The sequence below is a fragment of the Odocoileus virginianus genome, chromosome 24 (assembly GCF_023699985.2).
Source record: "Odocoileus virginianus isolate 20LAN1187 ecotype Illinois chromosome 24, Ovbor_1.2, whole genome shotgun sequence".
Lineage (NCBI taxonomy): Eukaryota > Metazoa > Chordata > Mammalia > Artiodactyla > Cervidae > Odocoileus > Odocoileus virginianus.
This window is the reverse complement of record NC_069697.1, coordinates 4,310,090-4,332,561: the sequence shown is the minus strand read 5'-3', so window position 1 is coordinate 4,332,561 and position 22,472 is coordinate 4,310,090. Positions and strand designations below refer to the sequence as shown.

Here is a 22,472-nt window from a genome sequence, read left to right as displayed (position 1 = left end):
ATGCTTTGGACAGGTAGAATTCTACCTGAACAGAATTCTTTTGGTTAACTTTGTTACATTTTTGATCTGGCTGAAATTAGCAAATCTTGGGTCTATAATTTTCCATAATCAGAGTCATTTGTTGTTCTGATTAGTGTTAACTATAAAGGATATTTGCTTCTTTAAATTTCTCTTGAACATATATTCATTCTTAGGACAGTAGTAAGTCATTGCTTTGATTGCTACCTGATGCCCCCTTCCTGAAAAGAGCTATTAGGATAAAACAAATGTTTTCATTCTTCAGTTCAGTCGCTCAGTTGTGTCTGACTCTTTGTGACCGCATGGACTGCAGTATGCCAGGCTTCCCTGTCCATCACCAACTCCTGGAGTTTACTCAAACTCATGTCCATTGAGTTGGTGATGCCATCCAACCATCTCATCCTCTGTTGTCTCATTTTCCTGCCTTGAATCTTTCCCAGCATCAGGGTCTTTTCAAATGAGTAAGTTCTTCACATCAGGTGGCCAAAGGTTTGAAGTTTAAGCTTCAGCATCAGGCCTTCCAATGAATATTCAGGACTGATCTGTAGAAAGTTACAAGAGTTTTGAACACATTGTATTATTGGTAGATTGTTCCTTTTACTCACCGCAAAGATTATCCAAACAGTTGTCACTCCTGGGGCAGGCACTGCACGTGGATCCTTTCTTATATGGCCAGGTTGGGTAATTGCCTCTGTGAAGTAGAAGAAAACTATCCATTAGGAAGTTTTTCTCCCCCGACTCCCTGCCCCCAATTGGAATTTATCATGGGCCTTGGCTAAACACTGGGCTTCCCGCATAGCTCAGTCGGTAAAGCATCTGCCTACTACGCAGGAGACCTGAGTTCAGTTCCTGGGTTGGGAAGATCCCCTGGAGAAGGAAATGGCAACCCACTCCAGTATTCTTGCCTGGAGAATCCCATGGACAGGGGAGCCTGGCAGGCTACGGTTTATGGGATCGCAAGAGTCAGATATGACTGAGTGCTGTCTTCTTTTTGGCTAAATCCTAGGATTGAAGTCCACAAATTCAGATTGATGAGAGAAGTGGAGAGAGGGAAGCAGAAATGGAAGCCTGCTAATATTTGCCAAATTCATTCTAAGTGCCAGTGTTTAGGAAACTTTGTCTTAATCATCTCAGTTAATTCCTGAGACAACTCTGGGGGAAAGTTATTTTTATTTCTGTTTTCAGGTAAGGAAACTACAGCTCAAAGATTAAGTTGCCAAAAACCACAATGTACAGATATCAGAGTCAACGAGACCTAGATTTGGTTTTAAAGAAATGTTCCCTCTATCCAATGTCTGGCCTGTGTGATCACTGCCGTCCATAAAACTGTCCATCTTAGAAAAGCTCTCAGGACCCACATTTTTGTTCTCAGTCCAGCAAATCTCCATTGTTTTTCTTGGATAGGAGCCATTTGGCTGGGGTAAGGGTCTTCCAAAAGAAAATAACAAGAGCTATGAGGGAGTTCCTAAAGTGCAATTTATTTTCACATAAAAGATGTGACACAGATAACATAATAATTACTGAATACTCATGTACTAGGCACTGTTCCAAGTAGTCTTGAATGAATCAATCTTCACAATAACCTAATGCGGAAGATACTAATTTTTTTAATCCCCATAGCTAGAGGCTTAACACTCTGTTAAGTAACTGACTAGGATCAGCTCAGAAAGTAAAATAATATCCAAACAATTTACATCTCCATAAATAACTTTGGAGTAGTAATGATGAGAGGCTGTACATTTATTTCAATGAACTTGCCATTGCACTAATCTTTTTTTGGAACTCTGCTTTTGGGAAGCAGTTCTTGCCTTTTTCTTGTCGTGGACCCTTTGGCAGCCTGGTGGAGCCTATAGGTTCTTTCTCAAAACAGTTTTAAAATAGCTAAAATAAAATTCATAGGATTATAAAGTAATGGCTGATTCATGTCAATGTATGGCAAAAACCACTACAATACTGTAAAGTAATTAGCCTCCAACTAATAAAAATAAATGGGAAAAAAAGTAAGCCAATTAAATTGAAATAAATATTAACATGTTAAAAATACTTGTGATGTACAAACATACTTCTCTGTGTATTAGGTCAGAACAGCAAGGAGTCTGGCACCCCAAGTGGTGCTAATGATAAAGAACCCACCTGCCAGGGCAGGAGACGGAAGAGATGGGAGTTTGATCCCTAGGCTGGGAAGATCCCCTGGAGAAGGAAATGGCAACCCACTCCAGTGTTCTTTCCTGAAGAATCCCATGAACAGAGTAGTCTGGTGGGCTATAACCCATGGGGGTCCCAAGAAATCAGACACAACTGACGCAGCTTAGCACAGCACAGCAGGGAGTCTAATAATTAACAGTAATTTTAGTGATGGATACAAACTATATTTTGAGAGAACTACAACTAGAATGTGATATGAACATATCTGACATTTATAAAGTCACAGGTAGTGCTGTCCAATCATAAGTATTGCTGATATGACTGGAGTGTTAATTCATAAAAAATATTATTTTCTATAGAAGTTAGTGAAAAAGATGTAACCTTTTTCTATTTCAAATTCATGGACTCCTATCCTCTAATGCCATATATTTATTTTCAAAGTTAAGAACTCTCCCCTTAAGAGACATTACTTTTTACTAACACCTCAATTCCAACTAAAAATACATGTTCAAATCCTTTGGCTCCAAATTAATTTAGGTTGTTTCAGAAATTAAATTTAGCTCCATGCTTACTCTACACTGTGGAAAATAGTCTAAGGAATATAGTAGAGGTTCTGATAACAACTATGGAAGATCCAAAATTGACATTAGTCCTTGGGATATCTTTCATTGTTAAAAAGCACAGTACTCTTTGAGTTAAATTCTAGAATGTTTTTAATGAAATCACTTATACCACTTCATACTTTGTTTAATTTTGCATTCTGTACTATTAAGAAGAGGAAAAAATTGCTACTTCAAAAACAAGCTAAAAGTAAGGCAGTTGTGACTTGCAGGGAAATGGCAGAATTCACCTTGGGAAAAAAATGCTCTGCAAAGACCTAGATTTTGTCTAGAAGGCAATGATTAAGACTAAGAGACCTACAGACTCTATGCAATAGAGATAAAAGCAAAAATAAACAAACGAACCTAATCAAACTTACAAGCTTTTGCACAGCAAAGGGAAACTACAAATAAAATGAAAAGACAACCTATGAATTGGGAGAAAATATTTGCAAATGGTGTGACCCACAAGGATTAATTTCTAAAATATACAAATAGCTCATACAGCTCAATAACAAACCAATCAAAAAATGGATAGAAGATCTAAACAGACATTAATCCAAAGACATGCAAATGGCCAACAGGCACATGAAAAGATGCTCAACATCACTAATATTAGAGAGATGTAAATCAGAACTACAGTGAAGTACCACCTCACACTGGTCAGAATGGCCATTGTTAAAATGTCTACAAATAACAAATGCTGGAGAGGGTGTGAAGTAGAGGGAATATATATGGAATATAACTGACCGGAAAAAGAATGAAATAGTGTTATTTGCAGCAACATGGATAGACCTAGTAATTACACTAGGTGAAGTAAGAAAGACAAATACCATACGCTGTCACCTAGATGTGAAATCTAAAATATGACACAAATTATCTGCAAAGGAGAAACAAACATAGAGAGCAGACTTGCGGCTGCCTGAGGATAAGGTGGGGGAGGCTAGATTAGGGGTTTGGGATTAGCAAATCAAACTGTTCTATCTGTATAACTGAATTGGGCTTCCCTGGTGGCTCGGTAATAAAGAATCCACCTGCCAATGTGGGAGACGTAGGTTCAATCCCTGGGTCAGGAAGATCCCTGGGGGAAGGAAAAGGCAACCCACTCCAGTATCTTTGCCTGGAAAACCCCATAGACAGAAGAACGTGGCAGGCTGCAGACCATGGGTTTGCAAGAGTCAGACATGACTTTGCGGCTAAACAACTGAATCACTTGCTGTAAATCAACTATATTTCAATAAAGTAAAATTTTACAAAAAGAGACAAGGGAACCTAAGTATTCTGTCCAATAGAGAAGTAGGAAGTGTCAGTGTTTCCTCTGGTTGCCTGAGGGTTGGGACCCTGGGACTCTGGTGAAGAGAAAAGACAGATCTTTATAAAGAAAGCTTAGATATGAATAAGAGTACCCGAGGCAGTGATGGCCAAAGTATGCTGGGTCCTGCACCGCTTATGGTAGCGGTTGTCTGACTTCGGTGGCATAATCATCTCTTCAGCCGTCTGCGTGGAGGTGGGGCCCACTGTGATGAAGAGGAGTCTGTTCTGGCTGCTGCAGATCGGGGAGACCCGAGGTGACCGGGAGGAGGGGAGTCACCGCGGTCCGAGGCAGCAGAAACAAGCCGAGGGCAGGAGTCGGGAGCTGAGTGCGCAGGACTGGAGAACTAAGTGCCCGGAGCCCTTTCGAGGGAATGTCAGAAACACTGGGAAGGGACTCGACTTTTTAGAATTACGTGGAAGTGGGGAGCCTATAACTTCTTGTGTAGAGAAGGAGAAACAGGCTCAGACGGCACAAGGGCCCTCTTCACTGGTCCCTGGGCTCCCCTCCACGCGCCTTCCAATCCGTTCCCCACAGGCACGCCCAGTGAGCTACAAATTTAAGGCAAGTCTTGTCACCTTCTGCTTAAATGACCTGGATGGCTTCAGCTTGTGATGTGGATAAAGTTAACCTGCAGTGGCCCTGGGTGATCTGAGCTTCCTCCTTCTGCCCAGCTTCATCTGATTCACGGTCCAAGCACCCAGGTCTTCTGCCTGTTCTATCATCCTTTCCACAGGAGCTGGTCTTTTGTTTTCACAACTGAATATCTTAACTGTTTCTGAGATTCTTCACATGTCTGGTTCCTTCTCACTTTTCGTGCCTAAGCTTAAATACATCGCAGAAAGCCCTTCCCTGAGCATTTTATCTCAAACAAGGGCCCTGCCTACTCATAGTGTCAATTACAGCATTATTTCTATTTCCAGCATGCCTCATATCATCATGAAGTTATTTTATCTGTATTTTACTGTCTGAATGCCACAGACAATAAACTCCAAAGGGGCAGGACTGTGTCTGGCTTGTTGTCCTATGAAACTGAGTAAACAAATATTTATTGAATAATTGAATGAATATTTGCTTTTATTTGGATGAATAAATGAATGTTACTCAGTGTTCATAGAAACATTGTGTAATGTGCTGTGGTTAGTTACTCAGTCGTGTCCGACTCTTTGCTACCCCATGGACTGTATCCTACCAGGCTCCTCTGTCCATGGAGATTCTCCAGGAAAGAATACTGGAGTGGGTTGCCATGCCCTCCTCCAGGGGATCGTCCCAACCCAGGGATCGAACCCAGGTCTCCCACACTGCAGGCGGATTCTTCACCATCTTAGCCACCAGGGAAGCCCAAATATAAATTTGCTTAAAAGTTTTACAACTTAGTTTTGTTTAAATCTCTGAAATCAAGAAAAGTGAGTTTAAACCATGAGAACTCCCTTTTGTACCTTATTATTAAGGACGTGCACTCATCTCTCCTTCTGCGAGAACAACAAAATTGCAACTAGCTGAACAACCATTGACAAGAGGACCTGGAACCCACTAAAAAATTTATCCCACACCCAAAGACAAAGAAGCTGCTTCAGCAGGATGATACTAAGGGCGGAGTAGAAGGACGTGTGCTTCTCTTCTCTTGCGAGAACACCAAAATCACAACTAGTTGCCAAAGAATCATCAACAGGAGAACGTTGGAACCCATCCAAAAATATACACCACATTAAAGGGCAAAGAAAAAGCTGCAACAAGACAGTAGGAGGGGCACAATTACATTTAAAATCAACTCTCATACCCACCAGAGATGCTTGGGTGGGGGGGAACAAACAACTTTGTGTGTACCAGGACCCAGGGAAATGAGCACCAGACCTGCCTGTGAGTGTCTGAGTGTCTCCTGAGGAATCACAGGTCAGCAGTGGCCTGCCATAGGGACAGGGGCTCAGGCAGCAGCAATCCTGAAAAGTGCAATGTGTGGCATAAGTCCTCTTCAAGGAGGTCGACATTCAGTTCAGTCACTCAGTCGTGTCCGACTCTTTGCGACCCCATGAATTGCAGCACGCCAGGCCTCCCTGTCCATCACCAACTCCTGGAGTTTACCCAAACTCATGTCCATCGAGCTGGTGATGCCATCCAGCCATCTCATCCTCTGTCGTCTGCTTCTCCTCCTGCCCCCAATCCCTCCCAGCATCAGGGTCTTTCCCAATGAGTCAACTCTTCCCATGAGGTGGCCAAAGTATTGGAGTTTCAGCTTCAGCATCAGTCCTTCCAATGAACACTCAGGACTGATCCCCTTTAGGATGGACTGGTTGGATCTCCTTGCAGTCCAAGGGACTCTCAAGAGTCTTCTCTAACACCACAGTTCAAAAGCAGCAATTTTTCGGCGCTCAGCTTTCTTCACCGTCCAACTCTCACATTCATACATGACCAGTGGAAAAACCGTAGCCTTGACCAGATGGACCTTTGTTTGCAAAGTAATGTCTCTGCTTTTTAATATGCTACCTAGGTTGGTCATAACTTTCCTTCCAAGGAGTAAGCATCTTTTAATTTCATGGCTGCATTCACCAGCTGCAGTGGTTTTGGAGCCCAAGAAAATAAAGTCAGCCACTGTTTCCACTGTTTCCCCATCTATTTGTCATGAAATGATGGGACCAGATGCCATGATCTTAGTTTTCTGAATGTTGAGCTTTAAGCTAACTTTTTCACTCACCTCTTTCACTTTCATCAAGAGGCTTTTTAGTTCCTCTTCACTTTCTGCCATAAGGGTGGTGTCATCTGCATATCTGAGGTTATTGATATTTCTCCTGGCAATCTTGATTCCAGCTTGTGCTTCTTCCAGCCCAGCGTTTCTCATGATGTACTCTGCATATAAGTTAAACAAGCAAGGTGACAATATACAGCCTTGACGTACTCCTTTTCCTATTTGGAACCAATCTGCTGTTCCATGTCCAATTCTAACTGTTGCTTCCTGACCTGCATATAGGTTTCTCAAGAGGCAGGTCAGGTGGTCTGGTATGCCCATCTCTTAAAGAATTTTCCACAGTTTGTTGTGATCCACACAGTCGAAGGCTTTGGCATAGTCAATAAAGCAGAAACAGATGTTTTTCTGGAACTCTCTTCCTTTTTTGACGATCCAGTGGATATTGGCAATTTGATCTCTGGTTCCTCTGCCTTTTCTAAAACCAGCTTGAACATCTGGAAGTTCACAGTTCACATATTGTTGAGGCCTGGCATGGAGAATTTTGAGCATTACTTTACTAGCGTGTGAGATGAGTGCAATTGTGTGGTAGTTTGAGCATTCTTTGGGATTGCCTTTCTTTGGGATTGGAATGAAAACGGACCTTTTCCAGTCCTGTGACCACTGCTTCCTTTTCCAAATTTGCTGGCATATAGAGTGCAGCACTTTCACGGCATCATCTTTCAGGATTTGAAATAGCTCAACTGCAATTCCATCAACTCCACTAGCTTTGTTTGTAGTGATGCTTTCTAGGGCCCACTTGACTTCACATTCCAGGATGTCTGGCTCTAGGTGAGTGATCACACCATCATGATTATCTGGGACATGAAGATTTTTTTTGTTTCTTCTGTGTATTCTTGCCACCTGTTCTTAATATCTTCTGCTTCTGTTAGGTCCATACCATTTCTGTCCTTTATTGAGCCCATCTTTGCATGAAATGTTCCCTTGGTATCTCTAATTTTCTTGAAGAGGTCTCTAGTCTTTCCCATTCTGTTGTTTTCCTGTATTTCCTTGTATTGATTGCTGAGGAAGGCTTTCTTATCTCTCCTTGCTATTCTTTGGAACTCTGCATTCAGATGGGAATACCTTTCCTCTTCTTTGCTTTTGCCTCTCTTCTTTTCACAGCTATTTGTAAGGCCTCCTCAGACAGCCATTTTGCTTTTTTGCATTTCTTTTCCATGGGAATGGTCTTGATCCTGGTCTCCTGTAGAATGTCACGAACTTCCATCCATAGTTGATCAGGCACTCTGTCTATCAGATCTAGTCCCTTAAATCTATTTCTCACTTCCACTGTATAATAATAAAGGATTTGATTTAGGTCATACCTGAATGGTCTAGTGGTTTTCCCTACTTTCTTCAACTTAAGTCTGAATTTGGCAATAAGGAGTTCATGATCTGAGACACAGTCAGCTCCTGGTCTTGTTTTTGCTGACTGTATAGAGCTTCTCCATCTTTGGCTGCAAAGAATATAATCAACCTGATTTTGGTGGTGACCATCTGGTGCTGTCCATGTGTAGAGTCTTCTCTTGTGTTTGGAAGAGGGTGTTTGCTATGACCAGTACATTCTCTTGGCAAAACTCTATTAGCCTTTGCCCTGCTTCATTCCATACTCCAAGGCCAAGTTTGCCTGTTACTCCACGTGTTTCTTGACTTCCTACTTTTGCATTTCAGTCCCCTATGATGAAAAGGACATCTTTTTCGGGTGTTAGTTCTAAAAGGTCTTGTAGGTCTTCACCTACAAGGTGACCTACAGGTCTTCACCTGAACCGTTCAACTTCAGCTTCTTCAGTGTTACTGGTTGGGGCATAGGCTTGGATTACCATGATATTGGATGGTTTACCTTGGAAATGATCAGAGATCATTCTGTCGTTTTTGAGATTGCATCCAAGTACTGCATTTTGGACTGTTTTGTTGACCATGATGGCTACTCCATTTCTTCTAAGGGATTCCTGCCCACAGTAGTAGATATAATGGTCATTCGAGTTAAATTCACCCATTCCAGTCTAGTTTAGTTTACTGATTCCTAGAATGTCGACGTTCACTCTTGCCATCTCCTATTTGACCACTTCCAATTTGCCTTGATTCATGGACCTAACATTCCAGGTTCCTATGCAATATTGCTCTTTACAGCATCGGATCTTGCTTCTATCACCAGTCACATCCACAACTGGGTGTTGTTTTTGCTTTGGCTCCATCCCTTCATTCTTTCTGGAGTTATTTCTCCACTGATCTCCAGTAGCATATTGGGCACCTACCGACCTGGGGAGTTCCTCTTTCAGTGTCCTATCATTTTGCCTTCTCATACTGTTCATGGGGTTCTCAAGGCGAGCATACTGAAGTGGTTTGCCCTTCCCTTCTCCAGTGGACCACATTCTGTCAGACCTCTCCACCGTGACCTCAGGTGTGTGCTGAGGTCGCCATTAGTCCCACTATAAAGCTATCAGGTAGATGATCCACAAAGTGGAGAACAATTATGCCAAAGAAGTTCTCACAGTTTTGTGAAAGTTCTAGGCCCCAGTACAGATTTCTCAATCTGGGGATACTGCAAAGGGACTGAGAATCCCCCGGGGATCTGTACCTGAAGGTCAGCAGGATTTGATAACAAAGCTCCCACAAGACTAGGGAAAGAAAGACTGCTGGAGGGCAAAAACAAAACCTTGTGTATGCCAGGACTCAGGAGAAGGGAGCAGGAACCCCACCAGTGACTGAGCCATACTTGCCTGTGAGTGTTTGAGAGTCTCCGGCGGAGGCATGGGTGGACCATGGCCTGCCTCGGGGTCAGGGGCACTGACAGCGACAGTTCTCGGAGGTGCAGCAAGTGGGCATGACCTTTTGGAGGAGGTCACCATTACCCCTACCATACTTTCGACTCAGCTCAAAATACAAGGAAGGAACACACCCCAACTATCAGGATAAAAATTGGATTAAAGATTTACTGAGTCTGGCCTTGCTCACCAGAGCAAGATCCAGTTTTCCCCACAGCCAGTTCCTCCCATCAGGAAGCTTCCACAAGCCTCTTATTCTCATACATTAGAGGGCAGACAGAATGAAAACCACAATCACAGAAAACTAGCCAAAATGATTACATGGATCACAGCTTTGTGTAACTTAATGAAACTGTGAGTCATGCTGTATTGGGCAACCCAAGATAGATGGGTCATAGTGGAGAGTTCCAACAACAAGTGGACCACTGGGAAAGGGAATGGCAAACCTCTTCAGCATTCTTGCCCTGAGAACCCCATGAACAGTATGAAAAGGCAAAAGAGATATGACACTGAAAAATGAACTCCCCAGGTTGTGTGCCCAATCGGCTACTGGAGAAGAATGGGAGAAATAGCTCCAGAAGGAATGAAAGGCTGAGCGAAAGCAGAAACGACACTCAGGTGTGGATGTGTCTGGTGATGAAAGTAAAGTCTGATGCTATAAAGAACAGTATTGCATAGGAACCTGGAATGTTAGGTCCATGAATCAAGGTAAATTGGAAGTGGTCAAACAGGAGATGGTAAGAGTGAACATTGACATTTTAGGAATCAGTGAAATAAAAAGGACAGAAATAGATGAATTTGATTCAGATGACCATTATATCTACTACCATGGGCAAGAATTCCTTAGAAGAAATGGGTTAGCCCTCATATTCAACAAAAGAATCCAAAATGCAGTACTTGGGTGCAATCTCAAAAATGACAGAATGATCTCTGTTTGTTTCCAAGGCAAGCCATTCAATATCACAGTAATCCAACTCTATGCCCCAACCACTAGTGTCAAAGAAGATGAAATTGAACAACGCTATGAAGACCTACAAGACTTTCTAGAACTAACATCAAAAAAGATGTCCTTTTCATCCTAGGGGACGGAAATGGAAAAGTAGGAAGTCAAGAGATACCTGGAGTAACAAGGCCAGCAGAGTTTTTGCAAGAGAACGCACTGGTCATAGCAAACACCCTGTTCTAACAACACAAGAGATGGCTGGACACATGGACATCAGCAGATGGTCAACACCGAAAGCCGATCAATTATATTCTTTGTACCTGAAGATGGAGAAACTCTACACAGTCAGCAAAAACAAGACCTGGAGCTGAGTGTGGCTCAGATCATGAACTCCTTATTGCCAAATTCAGACTTGAAGAAAGTAGGGAAAACCACTAGACCATTCAGGTATGACCTAAGTCAAATCCCTTATGATTATACAGTAGAAGGGACAAATAGATTCAAGGGATTCAATCTGATAAACACAGTGCCTGAAGAGCTGTGGATGGAGGTTCATGACATTGTACAGGAGGCAGTGATCAAAACCATCCCCAAGGAATACAAAAGGCAAAATAGTTGTCTAAGGAGACCTTAAAAATAGCTGCGAAAAGAAGAAAAGTGAAAGGCAATGAAGGAAAGGAAGGATATACCCATCTGAATGCAGAGTTGCAAAGAATAGCAAGGAGAGATAAGAAAGCCTTTCTAAATGATTAATGTAAAGAAATAGAGGAAAACAATAGAATGGGAAAGATTAGAGATCTCTTCAAGAAGATTGGAGATATCAAGGGAACTCTTCATGCAGGGATGGGCTCAATAAAGGGCAGAAATGGTATGAACCTACCAGAAGCAGAAGATATTAAGAAGAGGTGATGGTAAGAATACACAGAAGAACTGTGCAAAAAAAGGTCTTAATGATCAAATAACCATGATGGTGTGATCACTCACCTAGATAGAGCCAGACATCCCAGAGTGTGAAGTCAAGTGGGCCTTAGGAGCATTACTATGAACAAAGCTAGTGGAGGTGATGGAATTCTAGCTGAGCTATTTCAAATCCTAAAAGATGATGCTGTGAAAGTGTTGGACTAAATGTGCCAGCAAATTTGGAAAACTCAGCAGTGGCCACAGGATGGAAAAGGTCAGTTTTCATTTTGATCCCAAAGAAGGGCAATGCCAAAGAATGCTCAAACTACAGCACAATTGCATTCATTTCACATGCTAGCAAGGTAATGCTCAAAATCCTTCAACTTGGGCTTCAGCAGTACATGAACCAAGAATTTCCAGACGTTCAAGCTGGATTTAGAAAAAGCAGAGGAATCAGAGAACAAATTGCCAACATCTTTTGGATCATAAGAAAAGCAAAGCAATTCCAGAAAACATCCATTTCTGCTTCGTTGTCTATGCTGAAGCCTTTGACTGTGTAGATCACTAAAATCTGTGGAAAATTCTGAGAGAGTTGGGAGTACCAGACCACCTTACCTGCCTCCTGAGAAACCTGTATGCAGGTCAAGAAGCAACAGTTAGACCCAGACATGGAACAATGGACTGCTTCAAAATTGGGAAAGGAATATGTCAAGGCTGTATATTGTCACCCTGCTTATTTAACTTAAAGACTGCGTACATCATGAGAAATGCCTGCTTGGATGAAGCTCAAGCTGGAATGAGGATTTCTGGGAGAAATATCAATAACCTCAGATATGCAGATGACACCACCTCTTTGGGAGAAAACAAAGAGGAACTTTAAAGAGCCTCTTGATGATGATGAAAGAGGAGACTGAAAAAGCTGACTTAAAGCTCAGTATTAAAAAAACTAAGATCATGGCATCTGATCCCATGACTTCATGACAAATAGATTGGGAAAAAAATGAAACCAGTGACAGACTTTATTTTCTGGGCTTCAAAACCACTGCAGACAGTGACTGCAGCCACAAAATTAAAAGATGCTTGCTCCCTGGAAGAAAAGCTATGACAAACCTAGACATTATATTAAAAAGCAGAGACATCACTTTGCCGACAAAGGTCCATATAGTCATAGCTATGGTTTTTCCATTTATCACATATGGATGTGTGAGCTGGACGATAAAGAAGGCTGAGCACTGAAGAATTGATGTTTTCAGACTGTGGTGTTGGAGAACTCTTGAAAGTCCCTTGGACTGCAAGGAGATCAAACCAGTCAATCCTAAAGGAAATCAACCCTGATTATTCATTGGAAGCACTGATGCTAAAGCTGAAGCTCCAATACTTTGGCCACCTGATGTGAAGAGCCAACTCATTGGAAAAGACCCTGATACTGGAAAAGTTTGAGGGCAAGAGGAGAAGGGGGCAACAGAGGATGAGATGGTTGGATGGCATCATTGACTCAATGGATATGAGTGTGAGAAAACTCTGGGAGATAGTGAAGGACAAGGAAGCCTGGCATGCTGCAGTCCATAGTACTCAAAGAGTTGGACACAACTGAGTGACTGAACAACAATAATTATAATGATAATAGTTATGAATACTTCTCAAACAACCACCATGGTGCATCATTGCATTTACATAATTTTCTTGTATAATTTTCAGAGCTACTCTTAAGCAATAGGTGCCATTATTTTTTTAAATTTTTTTTTAATTTTTAAATTTTATTTATTTATTATTATTATTATTATTATTTTTAGTGGGTTTTGTCATACATTGACATTAATCAGCCATGGATTTACATGTGTTCCCCATCCCGATCCCCCCTCCCACCTCCCTCTCCGCCCGATCCCTCTGGGTCTTCCCAGTGCACCAGGTCCGAGCACTTGTTTCATGCATCCAACCTGGGCTGGTGATCTGTTTCACCCTAGATAATATACATGTTTTGATGCTGTTCTCTTGAAACATCCCACCCTCGCCTTCTCCCACAGAGTCCAAAAGTCTGTTCTGTACATCTGTGTCTCTTTTTCTGTTTTGCATATAGGGTTATCATTACCATCTTTCTAAATTCCATATATATGTGTTAGTATACTGTAATGGTCTTTATCTTTCTGGCTTACTTCACTCTGTATAATGGGCTCCAGTTTCATCCATCTCATTAGAACTGATTCAAATGAATTCTTTTTAATGGCTGAGTAATATTCCATGGTGTATATGTACCACAGCTTCCTTATCCATTCGTCTGCTGATGGACATCTAGGTTGCTTCCATGTCCTGGCTATGATAAACAGTGCTGCGATGAACATTGGGGTGCATGTATCTCTTTCAGATCTGGTTTCCTCGGTGTGTATGCCCAGAAGTGGGATTGCTGGGTCATATGGCAGTTCTATTTCCAGTTTTTTAAGAAATCTCCACATTGTTCTCCATAGTGGCTGTACTAGTTTGCATTCCCACCAACAGTGTAAGAGGGTTCCCTTTTCTCCACACCCTCTCCTGCATTTATTGCTTGTAGACTTTTGAATAGCAGTCATCCTGACTGGCGTGTAATGGTACCTCATTGTGGTTTTGATTTGCATTTCTCTGATAATGAGTGATGTTCAGCATCTTTTCATGTGTTTGTTAGCCATCTGTATGTCTTCCTTGGAGAAATGTCTGTTGAGTTCTTTGGCCCATTTTTTGATTGGGTCATTTATTTTTCTGGAATTGAGCTGCAGGAGTTGCTTGTATATTTTTGAGATTAATCCTTTGTCTGTTGCTTTGTTTGCTATTATTTTCTCCCAATCTGAGGGCTGTCTTTTCACCTTGCTTATAGTTTCCTTTGTTGTGCAAAAGCTTTTAAGTTTCATTAGGTCTCATTTATTTATTTTTGCTTTTGTTTCTAATATTCTGGGATGTGGGTCATAGAGGATCCTGCTGTGATTTATGTCGGAGAGTGTTTTGCCTATGTTCTCCTCTAGGAGTTTTATAGTTTCTGGTCTTACATTTAGATCTTTAATCCATTTTGAGTTTATTTTTGTGTATGGTGTTAGAAAGTGTTCTAGTTTCATTCTTTTACAAGTGGTTGACCAGTTTTCCCAGCACCCCTTGTTAAAGAGGTTGTCTTTTTTCCATTGTATATCCTTGCCTCCTTTGTCGAAGATAAGGTGACCATAGGTTCGTGGATTTATCTCTGGGCTTTCTGTTCTGTTCCATTGATCTATATTTCTGTCTTTGTGCCAATACCATACTGTCTTGATGACTGTGGCTTTGTAGTAGAGTCTGAAGTCAGGCAGGTTGATTCCTCCAGTTCTATTCTTCTTTCTCAAGATTACTTTGGCTATTCGAGGTTTTTTGTATTTCCATACAAATTGTGAAATTATTTGTTCTAGTTCTGTGAAAAATACCGTTGGTAGCTTGATAGGGATTGCATTGAATCTATAGATTGCTTTGGGTAGTATAGCCATTTTGACAATATTGATTCTTCCAATCCATGAACATGGTATATTTCTCCATCTGCTTGTGTCCTCTTTGATTTCTTTCATCAGTGATTTATAGTTTTCTATGTATAAGTCTTTTGTTTCTTTAGGTAGATATACTCCTAAGTATTTTATTCTTTTTGTTGCAATGGTGAATGGTATTGTTTCCTTAATTTCTCTTTCTGTTTTCTCATTGTTAGTGTATAAGAATGCAATAGATTTCTGTGTGTTAATTTTATATCCTGCAACTTTACTATATTCGTTGATTAGCTCTAGTAATTTTCTGGTAGAGTCTTTAGGGTTTTCTATGTAGAGGATCATGTCATCTGCAAACAGCGAGAGTTTCACTTCTTCTTTTCCTATCTGGATTCCTTTTACTTCTTTTTCTGCCCTGATTGCTGTGGCCAACACTTCCAAAACTATGTTGGAGTGGTGAGAGTGGGCACCCTTGTCTTGTTCCTGATTTTAGGGGAAATGCTTTCAATTTTTCAATTAGGTGCCATTATTATATTGATCTTTTACTTAGGAAATAGATCCAGAGTGATATCTGTGACTTATTCAAGTTCACACAGTAAGTGAAATAAGTTGGGTGGTCTTAAGAGCCTGCATCCTAAACACTAAGCTATGCAAATGTCATGAAAGGTTACTACTGACTGACTCATGGCTTTGACTAGTTTTTCCTGGGTTTCCCTCATTTTCTACCTCTAAGATTTTAAGTGATATCTGTTATTTTCTGAACAAGACCTATTTTGGTCACCTCACTTCCACCCATGCTCAGAGTATTCAACACATTTTCTGACTATTACTTCAAGGACAGAGAGAGAGGTTTCTATAACAAGTCTTCTGGGGCCTGAATATTCGTAAAATCCAAACAAAATTCAAGGACAAAAAAATTAAAAATTGTCATATTATGACAAAGAGTTAAAAACTTTAAATCAAAATTATTCTAGTAGAAATATAGGCAAACATATGATTCACAAAAGAAGAAATCTAAGTAAGCAATCAGGTGAAAAATGAAAATCACTAGGAAGCAAAGACACAAAAGAAAACATGCAATATCACTTTCTAGCAATTGAGAAAATCCTGAAAAATTATATCCAGTACTGATGAGGAAGTATAAATTGATGTAATAATGGTAGAGGATATTTGGCAATATGTAATTTTAAAAAACATAAAAATGATCACACTTTTACCTAGTAGTATCATTTCTAGGAACTGAAGGAAACAGATATGACCAAAGATTTTTATAAGACTGTGCATCATCCATGAAAAGAAAATACAGAGAAGACCTAAATGTAGGATGGGATACTATAAACCTCCTAGAGGAGAACACAGGCAGAACAATCTGACACAAATTGCAGCAAGATGTTTTTGGATCTGTCTCCTAGAGTAAAGGAAACTAAATAAACAAGTGGGACCTAATTGAAAATTTCTGCATCAGTTCATTTCAGTCGCTCAGTCATGTCAAACTTTTTGAGATTGCATGGACTGCAGGACGCCAGGCCTCCCTGTCCATCACCATCCCGGAGTTTACCCAAATTCATGTCCATTGAGTCGGCGATGCTATCCAACCATCTCATCCTCTGTCATCCCCTTCTCCTCCTGCCTTCGATCTCTCCCAGCATCAGGGTCTTTTCCAAAGAGTCAGTTCTTTGCATCAGGTGGCCAAAGCATTGGAGTTTTAGCTTCAACGTCAATCTTTCCAATGAGTATTTGAGACTGATTTCCTTTAGGATGGACTGGTTGGTTCTCCTTGCTGCCTCAAAAGTCTTCTCCAACACCACAGTTCAAAAGCATCAATTCTTCAGCGCTCAGCTTTCTTTGTAGTCCAACTCACATGTCCATCCATGACTACTGGAAAAACCATAGCTTTGACTAAACAATACTCTGTTGGCAAAGAAATGTCTCTGCTTTTTAATAAGCTGTCTAGGTTGGTCCTTTTCTTCCAAGGAGCAAGGGTCTTTCATTTTCATGGCTGCAGTCACTATCTGCAGTGGTTTTGGAGCCCCCCAAAACAAAGTTTCTCACTGTTTCCACATCTATTTGCCAATGAAGTGATGGGACCAGATATCATGATCTTAGTTTTCTGAATGTTGAGTTTTAAGCCAACTTTTTCACTCACCTCTTTCACTTTTATCAAGAGGCTCTTTAGTTCTTCTTCACTTTCTGCCATAAGGGTGGTGTCATCTGCATATCTGAGGTTATTGATATTTCTCCTGGCAATCTTGATTCCAGCTTGTGCTTCATCGACCCAGCATTTCTCATGATGTACTGTGCATATAAGTTAAACAAGCAGAGTGACAATATACAGCCTCGAGATACTGCTTTCCTGATTTGGAACCAGTCTGTTGTTCCATATTCAGTTCTAACTGTTGCTTCTTGACCTGCAGATTTCTCAGGAGGCAGGTCAGGTGGTCTGGTATTCCCATCTCTTCCAGAATTTTCCACAGTTTGTTGTGATCCACACAGCCAAAGGCTTTGGCACAATAAATAAAGCAAAAGTAGATGTTTTTCTGAAATTTTCTTGCTTTTTCGATGATTCAACAGATGTTGGCAATTTGATCTCTGGTTTCTCTGCCTTTTCTAAATCCAGCTCGAACATCTGGAAGTTCACGGTTCATGTACTGTTGAAACCTAGCTTGGAGAATTTTGAGCATTACTTTACTAGCATGTGAGAAGAGTGCAGTTGTGCGGTGGTTTGAGAATTCTTTGGCAGAGCCTTTCTTTGGGATTGGAATGAACACTGACCTTTTCCAGTCCTGTGGTCACTGCTGAGTTTTCCAGATTTGCTAGCATATTGGAAAAGGCACTTTCACAGCATCACCTTTTAGGATTTGAAATAGCTCAGCTGTAATTCCATCACTTCTACTAGCTTTGTTTACAATGATGCTTCCTAAGGCCCACTTGACTTCGCATTCCAGAATGTCTGACTCTAGGTGAGTGATCACACCATCATGATTATCTGGGACATGAAGATCTTTCTCGTATAGTTCTTCTGTGTATTCTTGCCACCTCTTCTTAATATCTTCTGCTTCTGTTAGGTCCATACCATTTCTGTCCTTTATCAAGCCCATCTTTGCATGAAATGTTCCCTTGGTATCTCTAATTGTATTGAAGAGATCTCTAGTCTTTCCCATTCTGTTGTTCTCCTGTATTTCTTTGCATTGATCACTGAGGAAGGCTTTCTTATCTCTCCTTGCTATTCTTTGGAACTCTGCATTCAAATGGGCATATCTTTATTTTTATCCTTTGCTTATCGCTTCTCTACTTTTCATAGCTGGTTGTAAGGCTTCCTCAGACAACCATTTTCCCTTTTGCATTTCTTTTTCTTGGGGATAGTTTTGATCACTGCCTCCTGTACAATGTTATGAACCTTCGTCCATAGTTCTTCAGGCACTCTGTCTATCAGATCTAATCCCTTGAATTTTTTGTCACTTCCACTGTTTAGTTGTAAGGGAGTTGATTTACATCATACCTGAATGGTCTAGTGGTTTTTCCCACTTTCTTCAATTTATGTCTGAATTTGGCAACAAGGAGTGCATGATCTGAGCCACAGTCAGTTCCTGGTCTTGTTTTTGCTGACTGTATAGAGCTTCTCCATCTTTGGCTGCAAAGAATATAATCAGTCTAATTTCAGTATTGACCATCTGGTGATGTCCATGTGTAGAGTCTTCTCTTATGTTGTTGGAAGAGGAACGCACTGTGGAAAGGACTAGGACCAGTGCAATCTCTTGGCAAAACTCTGTTAGCCTTTGCCCTGCTTCATTCTGTACTCCAAGGCCAAACTTTCCCATTACTCCAGGTATTTCTTAACTTCCTACTTTTGCATTCCAGTCCCCTATAGTGAAAAGGACATCTTTTTGGGGTGTTAGTTCTAGAAGGTCTTGTAGGTCTTCACAGAACCATTCAACTTCAGCTTCTTCATCCTTATTGGTGAGGGCATAGACTTGGATTACTGTGATATTGAATGGTTTGCCTTGGAAATGAAAAGAGATCATTCTGTCGGTTTTGAGCTTGGATGCATTTTGGACTCTTGTTGACTATGATGGCTACTCCATTTCTTTTAAGGGAGTCCTGCCCACAGTATATAAAATGGTCATCTGAGTTAAATTCACCCACTCCAGTCCATTTTATTTCGCTGAGTCCTAAAATGTCAATGTTCACTCTTGCCATCTCCTGTTTGACAGGTTCCTATGCTCTTTACAGCATCAGACTTACTTTCATCACCAGTCACATCCACAACTGGGTGTTTTTGCTTTGGCTCTGTTTTCATTCTTTCTGGAGTTATTTCTCCACTGATCTCCAGTTGCATATTGGATACCTACTGACATGGGGAGTTCATCTTTCAGTGTCCTATGGTTTTGCCTTTTCATACTGTTCATGGGGTTCTCAAGGCAAGAATACTGAAGTGGTTTGACATTTCCTTCTCTGGAGGACCACATTTCACCAGAACTCTCCACCATGACCTGTTCTTGGGTGGCCCTACACAGCATGGCTTATAGTGTCATTGAGTTAGACAAGGCTGTGGTCCATGTGGTCCATCAGATTGGTTAGTTTTCTGTGATTATGGTTTTCAGTCTGTCTGACCTCTGATGGAGAGGATAAGAGGCTTATGGAAGCTTCCTGATGGGAGAGACTAATTTGAAGGGGAAACTGGATCTTGTTCTGATGGGGGGGGGGGCACTCAGTAAATCTTTAATCCAATTTTCTGTTGAAGGGTGGGGCTGTGTTCCCTCCCTGTTATTTACCTGGGGCCAAACTTTGGTGGAGATAATGAAGACAATGGTGACCTCCTTCAAAAGGTCCTATGCAAGCACTGCTATACTCAGTGCCCCCAGCCCTGCAGCAGGCCACTGCCGACCCACGCCTCCACCAGAGACTCCTGGACACTCACAGGCAAGTCTGGGTCAGTCTCTTGTGGGGTCACTGCTACTTTCTCCTGGGTCCTGGTGCACAAGGTTCTGTTTGTGCCCTCCAAGGGTCTGTTTCCCAGTCCTGCATAAGTTCTGGCGGCTCTATGGTGGGTTAATGGAGATCTCCTCCAACAGGGCTTATGCCATACCCAGGTCTACCGCACTCACAGCCCCTGGCCCCGCAGCAGTACCCAGGTCTACTGCACCCAGAGCCCCTGGCCCCGCAGCAGTCCACTGCTGACCCGTACCTCCTCAGGAGACACCCAAAAACTTCTGCATAGCAAACCATAAACAGAAAGACAACCTATGGAATAGGAGAAAATAATTGCAAATGATGGATCTGACAAGGAATTAATTTCAAAAATATAAAAACAGCTCATACAGTTCAGTAACAAAAAACAAACAAAAAACCAAGAAACAACCCAATTTAAAAATGGGCAGAAGATCTAAATAAACATTTCTCTAAAGAAGACACACAGATGACCAAATGGCACATGAAAAGATACTCAACATCACATGCAAATGTTCAACACATTTGCATCGAGAAATGAAAATCAAAGCTACAATGAAGTGTCACTTCACTCCCATCAGAAAGGCCATCATAAAATGTCTACCAATGATAAAGATTGGATAGGTTGTAGAGAACAAGTCGCCCTCCTACACTGTTGATGAGAATGTAATTTGGTACAGCCACTATGGAGAACAGTATGGAGATTTGTTAGAAAAACTAAAAGTAGAGTTGCCGTTTGATCCTACAATCCCACTCCAGGGCATATAACCCAAGAAAATTCTAATTCAAAAAGACACATGCACCCCAATATTCGTAGCATTACTACTACAATAACCAAGACATGGAAACAACCTACAGAATATTATAGAATATTATATAGAATATATAATATATTGTAGAATGAAATAATGCCATTTGCAGCAACAGGGATGGATCTGGAGATTATCACACTAAGCAAAGTAAGCCAGACATACACAAATGTCATGTGATATCACTTATACGTGGAATAAAAAGAATGGTACTTATTTACACAAAACAGGAATAGACCCAAAGACATAGAAAATAAACTTATAGCCAACAAAGGAAAAGGGATGGGGGAGGGATAAATTAGGAGTTTAGGACTGACGCATACACTGTACTACATATAAAATATAAAATAGATACTACATAGATATAATACATATAGTAATACATATAAAATAATCAACTAAGACCTATTGTATAGCACATGGGACTATACTCATATTATTTATGTATCTCTCTCTATAAGAGAAAAGAATTTGAAAAAGAAAAAATATATATACATAAAACTGAATGTGCTATACGTGTGAAACTAACACGATAATGTAAATCAACTAGACTTCAATATAAATAAATAAGTAAGTAAAAGGAAACACAGGGAACAGTCTCAGTTCTTCAATAGGGTGAGCTGTTCCTAACAAGAACACAGACTCTGGAGCCAGACCTCCGAAGTCACAGTCCAACTATGACGTTCACTAACTGTGGGAACCCTGGGCAGGCCAGGCACCCTGTCAGGGCCTCAGCTGTCTTATCTGCAAAACAGGGGTAAGAGCAGAATCTGTATCACAGACTTTTTATGAAGATTAAATACCTTTAATATATGTGAAGCACTTAAAACAGTGCTTAGCACACAGTAAGCTTTATAAAATTATTATATCATTGTTTTTAACTACTGTAATCCATTTAAAAACTTTAATACCATGGAAAATGTGAATACAAAATTGTAAATAAAATCTAGAAAAGCATGAATTTCCTTTATCTCTGTTTTCTAAGTTTGTATATGATGCAAAAGAACACACATATTACATTTAAAGGAAGTTGGGGGAGATGTCCTATGCCTTCCCATTTTTCAAAAGGAGAAAAATTATGTCTTTCAAAAACAAAACTGTCAAAAGTATGTGAATAAGTTATACAGATTGAGGAGTTCAATTCAGAGTGGGTTTTTTTGTTTTTTTGTTTTGAGAAAATTATAATAAGTTAATATAATAGGACGTTAGAGAACATCTTCCCATCTTGTGGTATTATTACCATATCCAATTAATGCATGTCCCTGAAAACATTTAGTCTCGCTACTCTTGAACATACATGTCTCTGTGTGTGTGTGCACTTACACAGTGTTTATAAAAGTGTATATACACACACATACAAGCAAACGTACAAAGAAAACTGGGAAGAGGAATTAACGGGTAACATTCATTTTCTCTTTTACACTATCATCCAGATCTATTTTCTGTATCTATTTAATGAAGATAAATACTTCTAAAATAGTTTGCTTTCCAAAAAAGTAATTAATTTGAGCACTTACGCTGGTCCGTAGTTGCATATAAAATGTGCTCCATTGAGAAGACCTCGGAAGCCAGAAACTTGAGGACAAAAGTGTACTGCACAGCCAACTTTGTAACTATCTGCCCAGACAACCTGAAAGAAAACACGGACTGATATGAAGAAGAGAGACAATAAAATGAACATGTAAGTCAAGTGGGACTTAGGAAGCATCACTATGAACAAAGCTAGTGGAGGTGATGGAATTGCAGTCGAGCTATTTCAAATCCTGAAAGATGATATTGTGAAAGTGCTGCACTCAATATGCCAGCAAATTTGGAAAACTCAGCAGTGGCCACAGGACTGGAAAAGGTCAA

General features: G+C 40.7%; 1 protein-coding gene across 4 annotated transcripts in view; it reads right to left on the bottom strand.

The window, feature by feature from the left end:
* Positions 1–22,472, bottom strand: part of GLIPR1 (GLI pathogenesis related 1) — a 75,115-nt gene that overhangs the window by 2,528 nt on the left and 50,115 nt on the right. For all 4 annotated transcript variants that reach the window (XM_070454227.1, XM_070454226.1, XM_070454224.1 and 1 more), the window contains exons 4-5: positions 22,139–22,251; positions 624–709 (exon numbers count right to left, since the gene is read on the bottom strand). In XM_070454227.1, the coding sequence (XP_070310328.1) occupies positions 624–709; positions 22,139–22,251 (199 nt within the window). The remainder of the gene's footprint in view (positions 1–623; positions 710–22,138; positions 22,252–22,472) is intronic.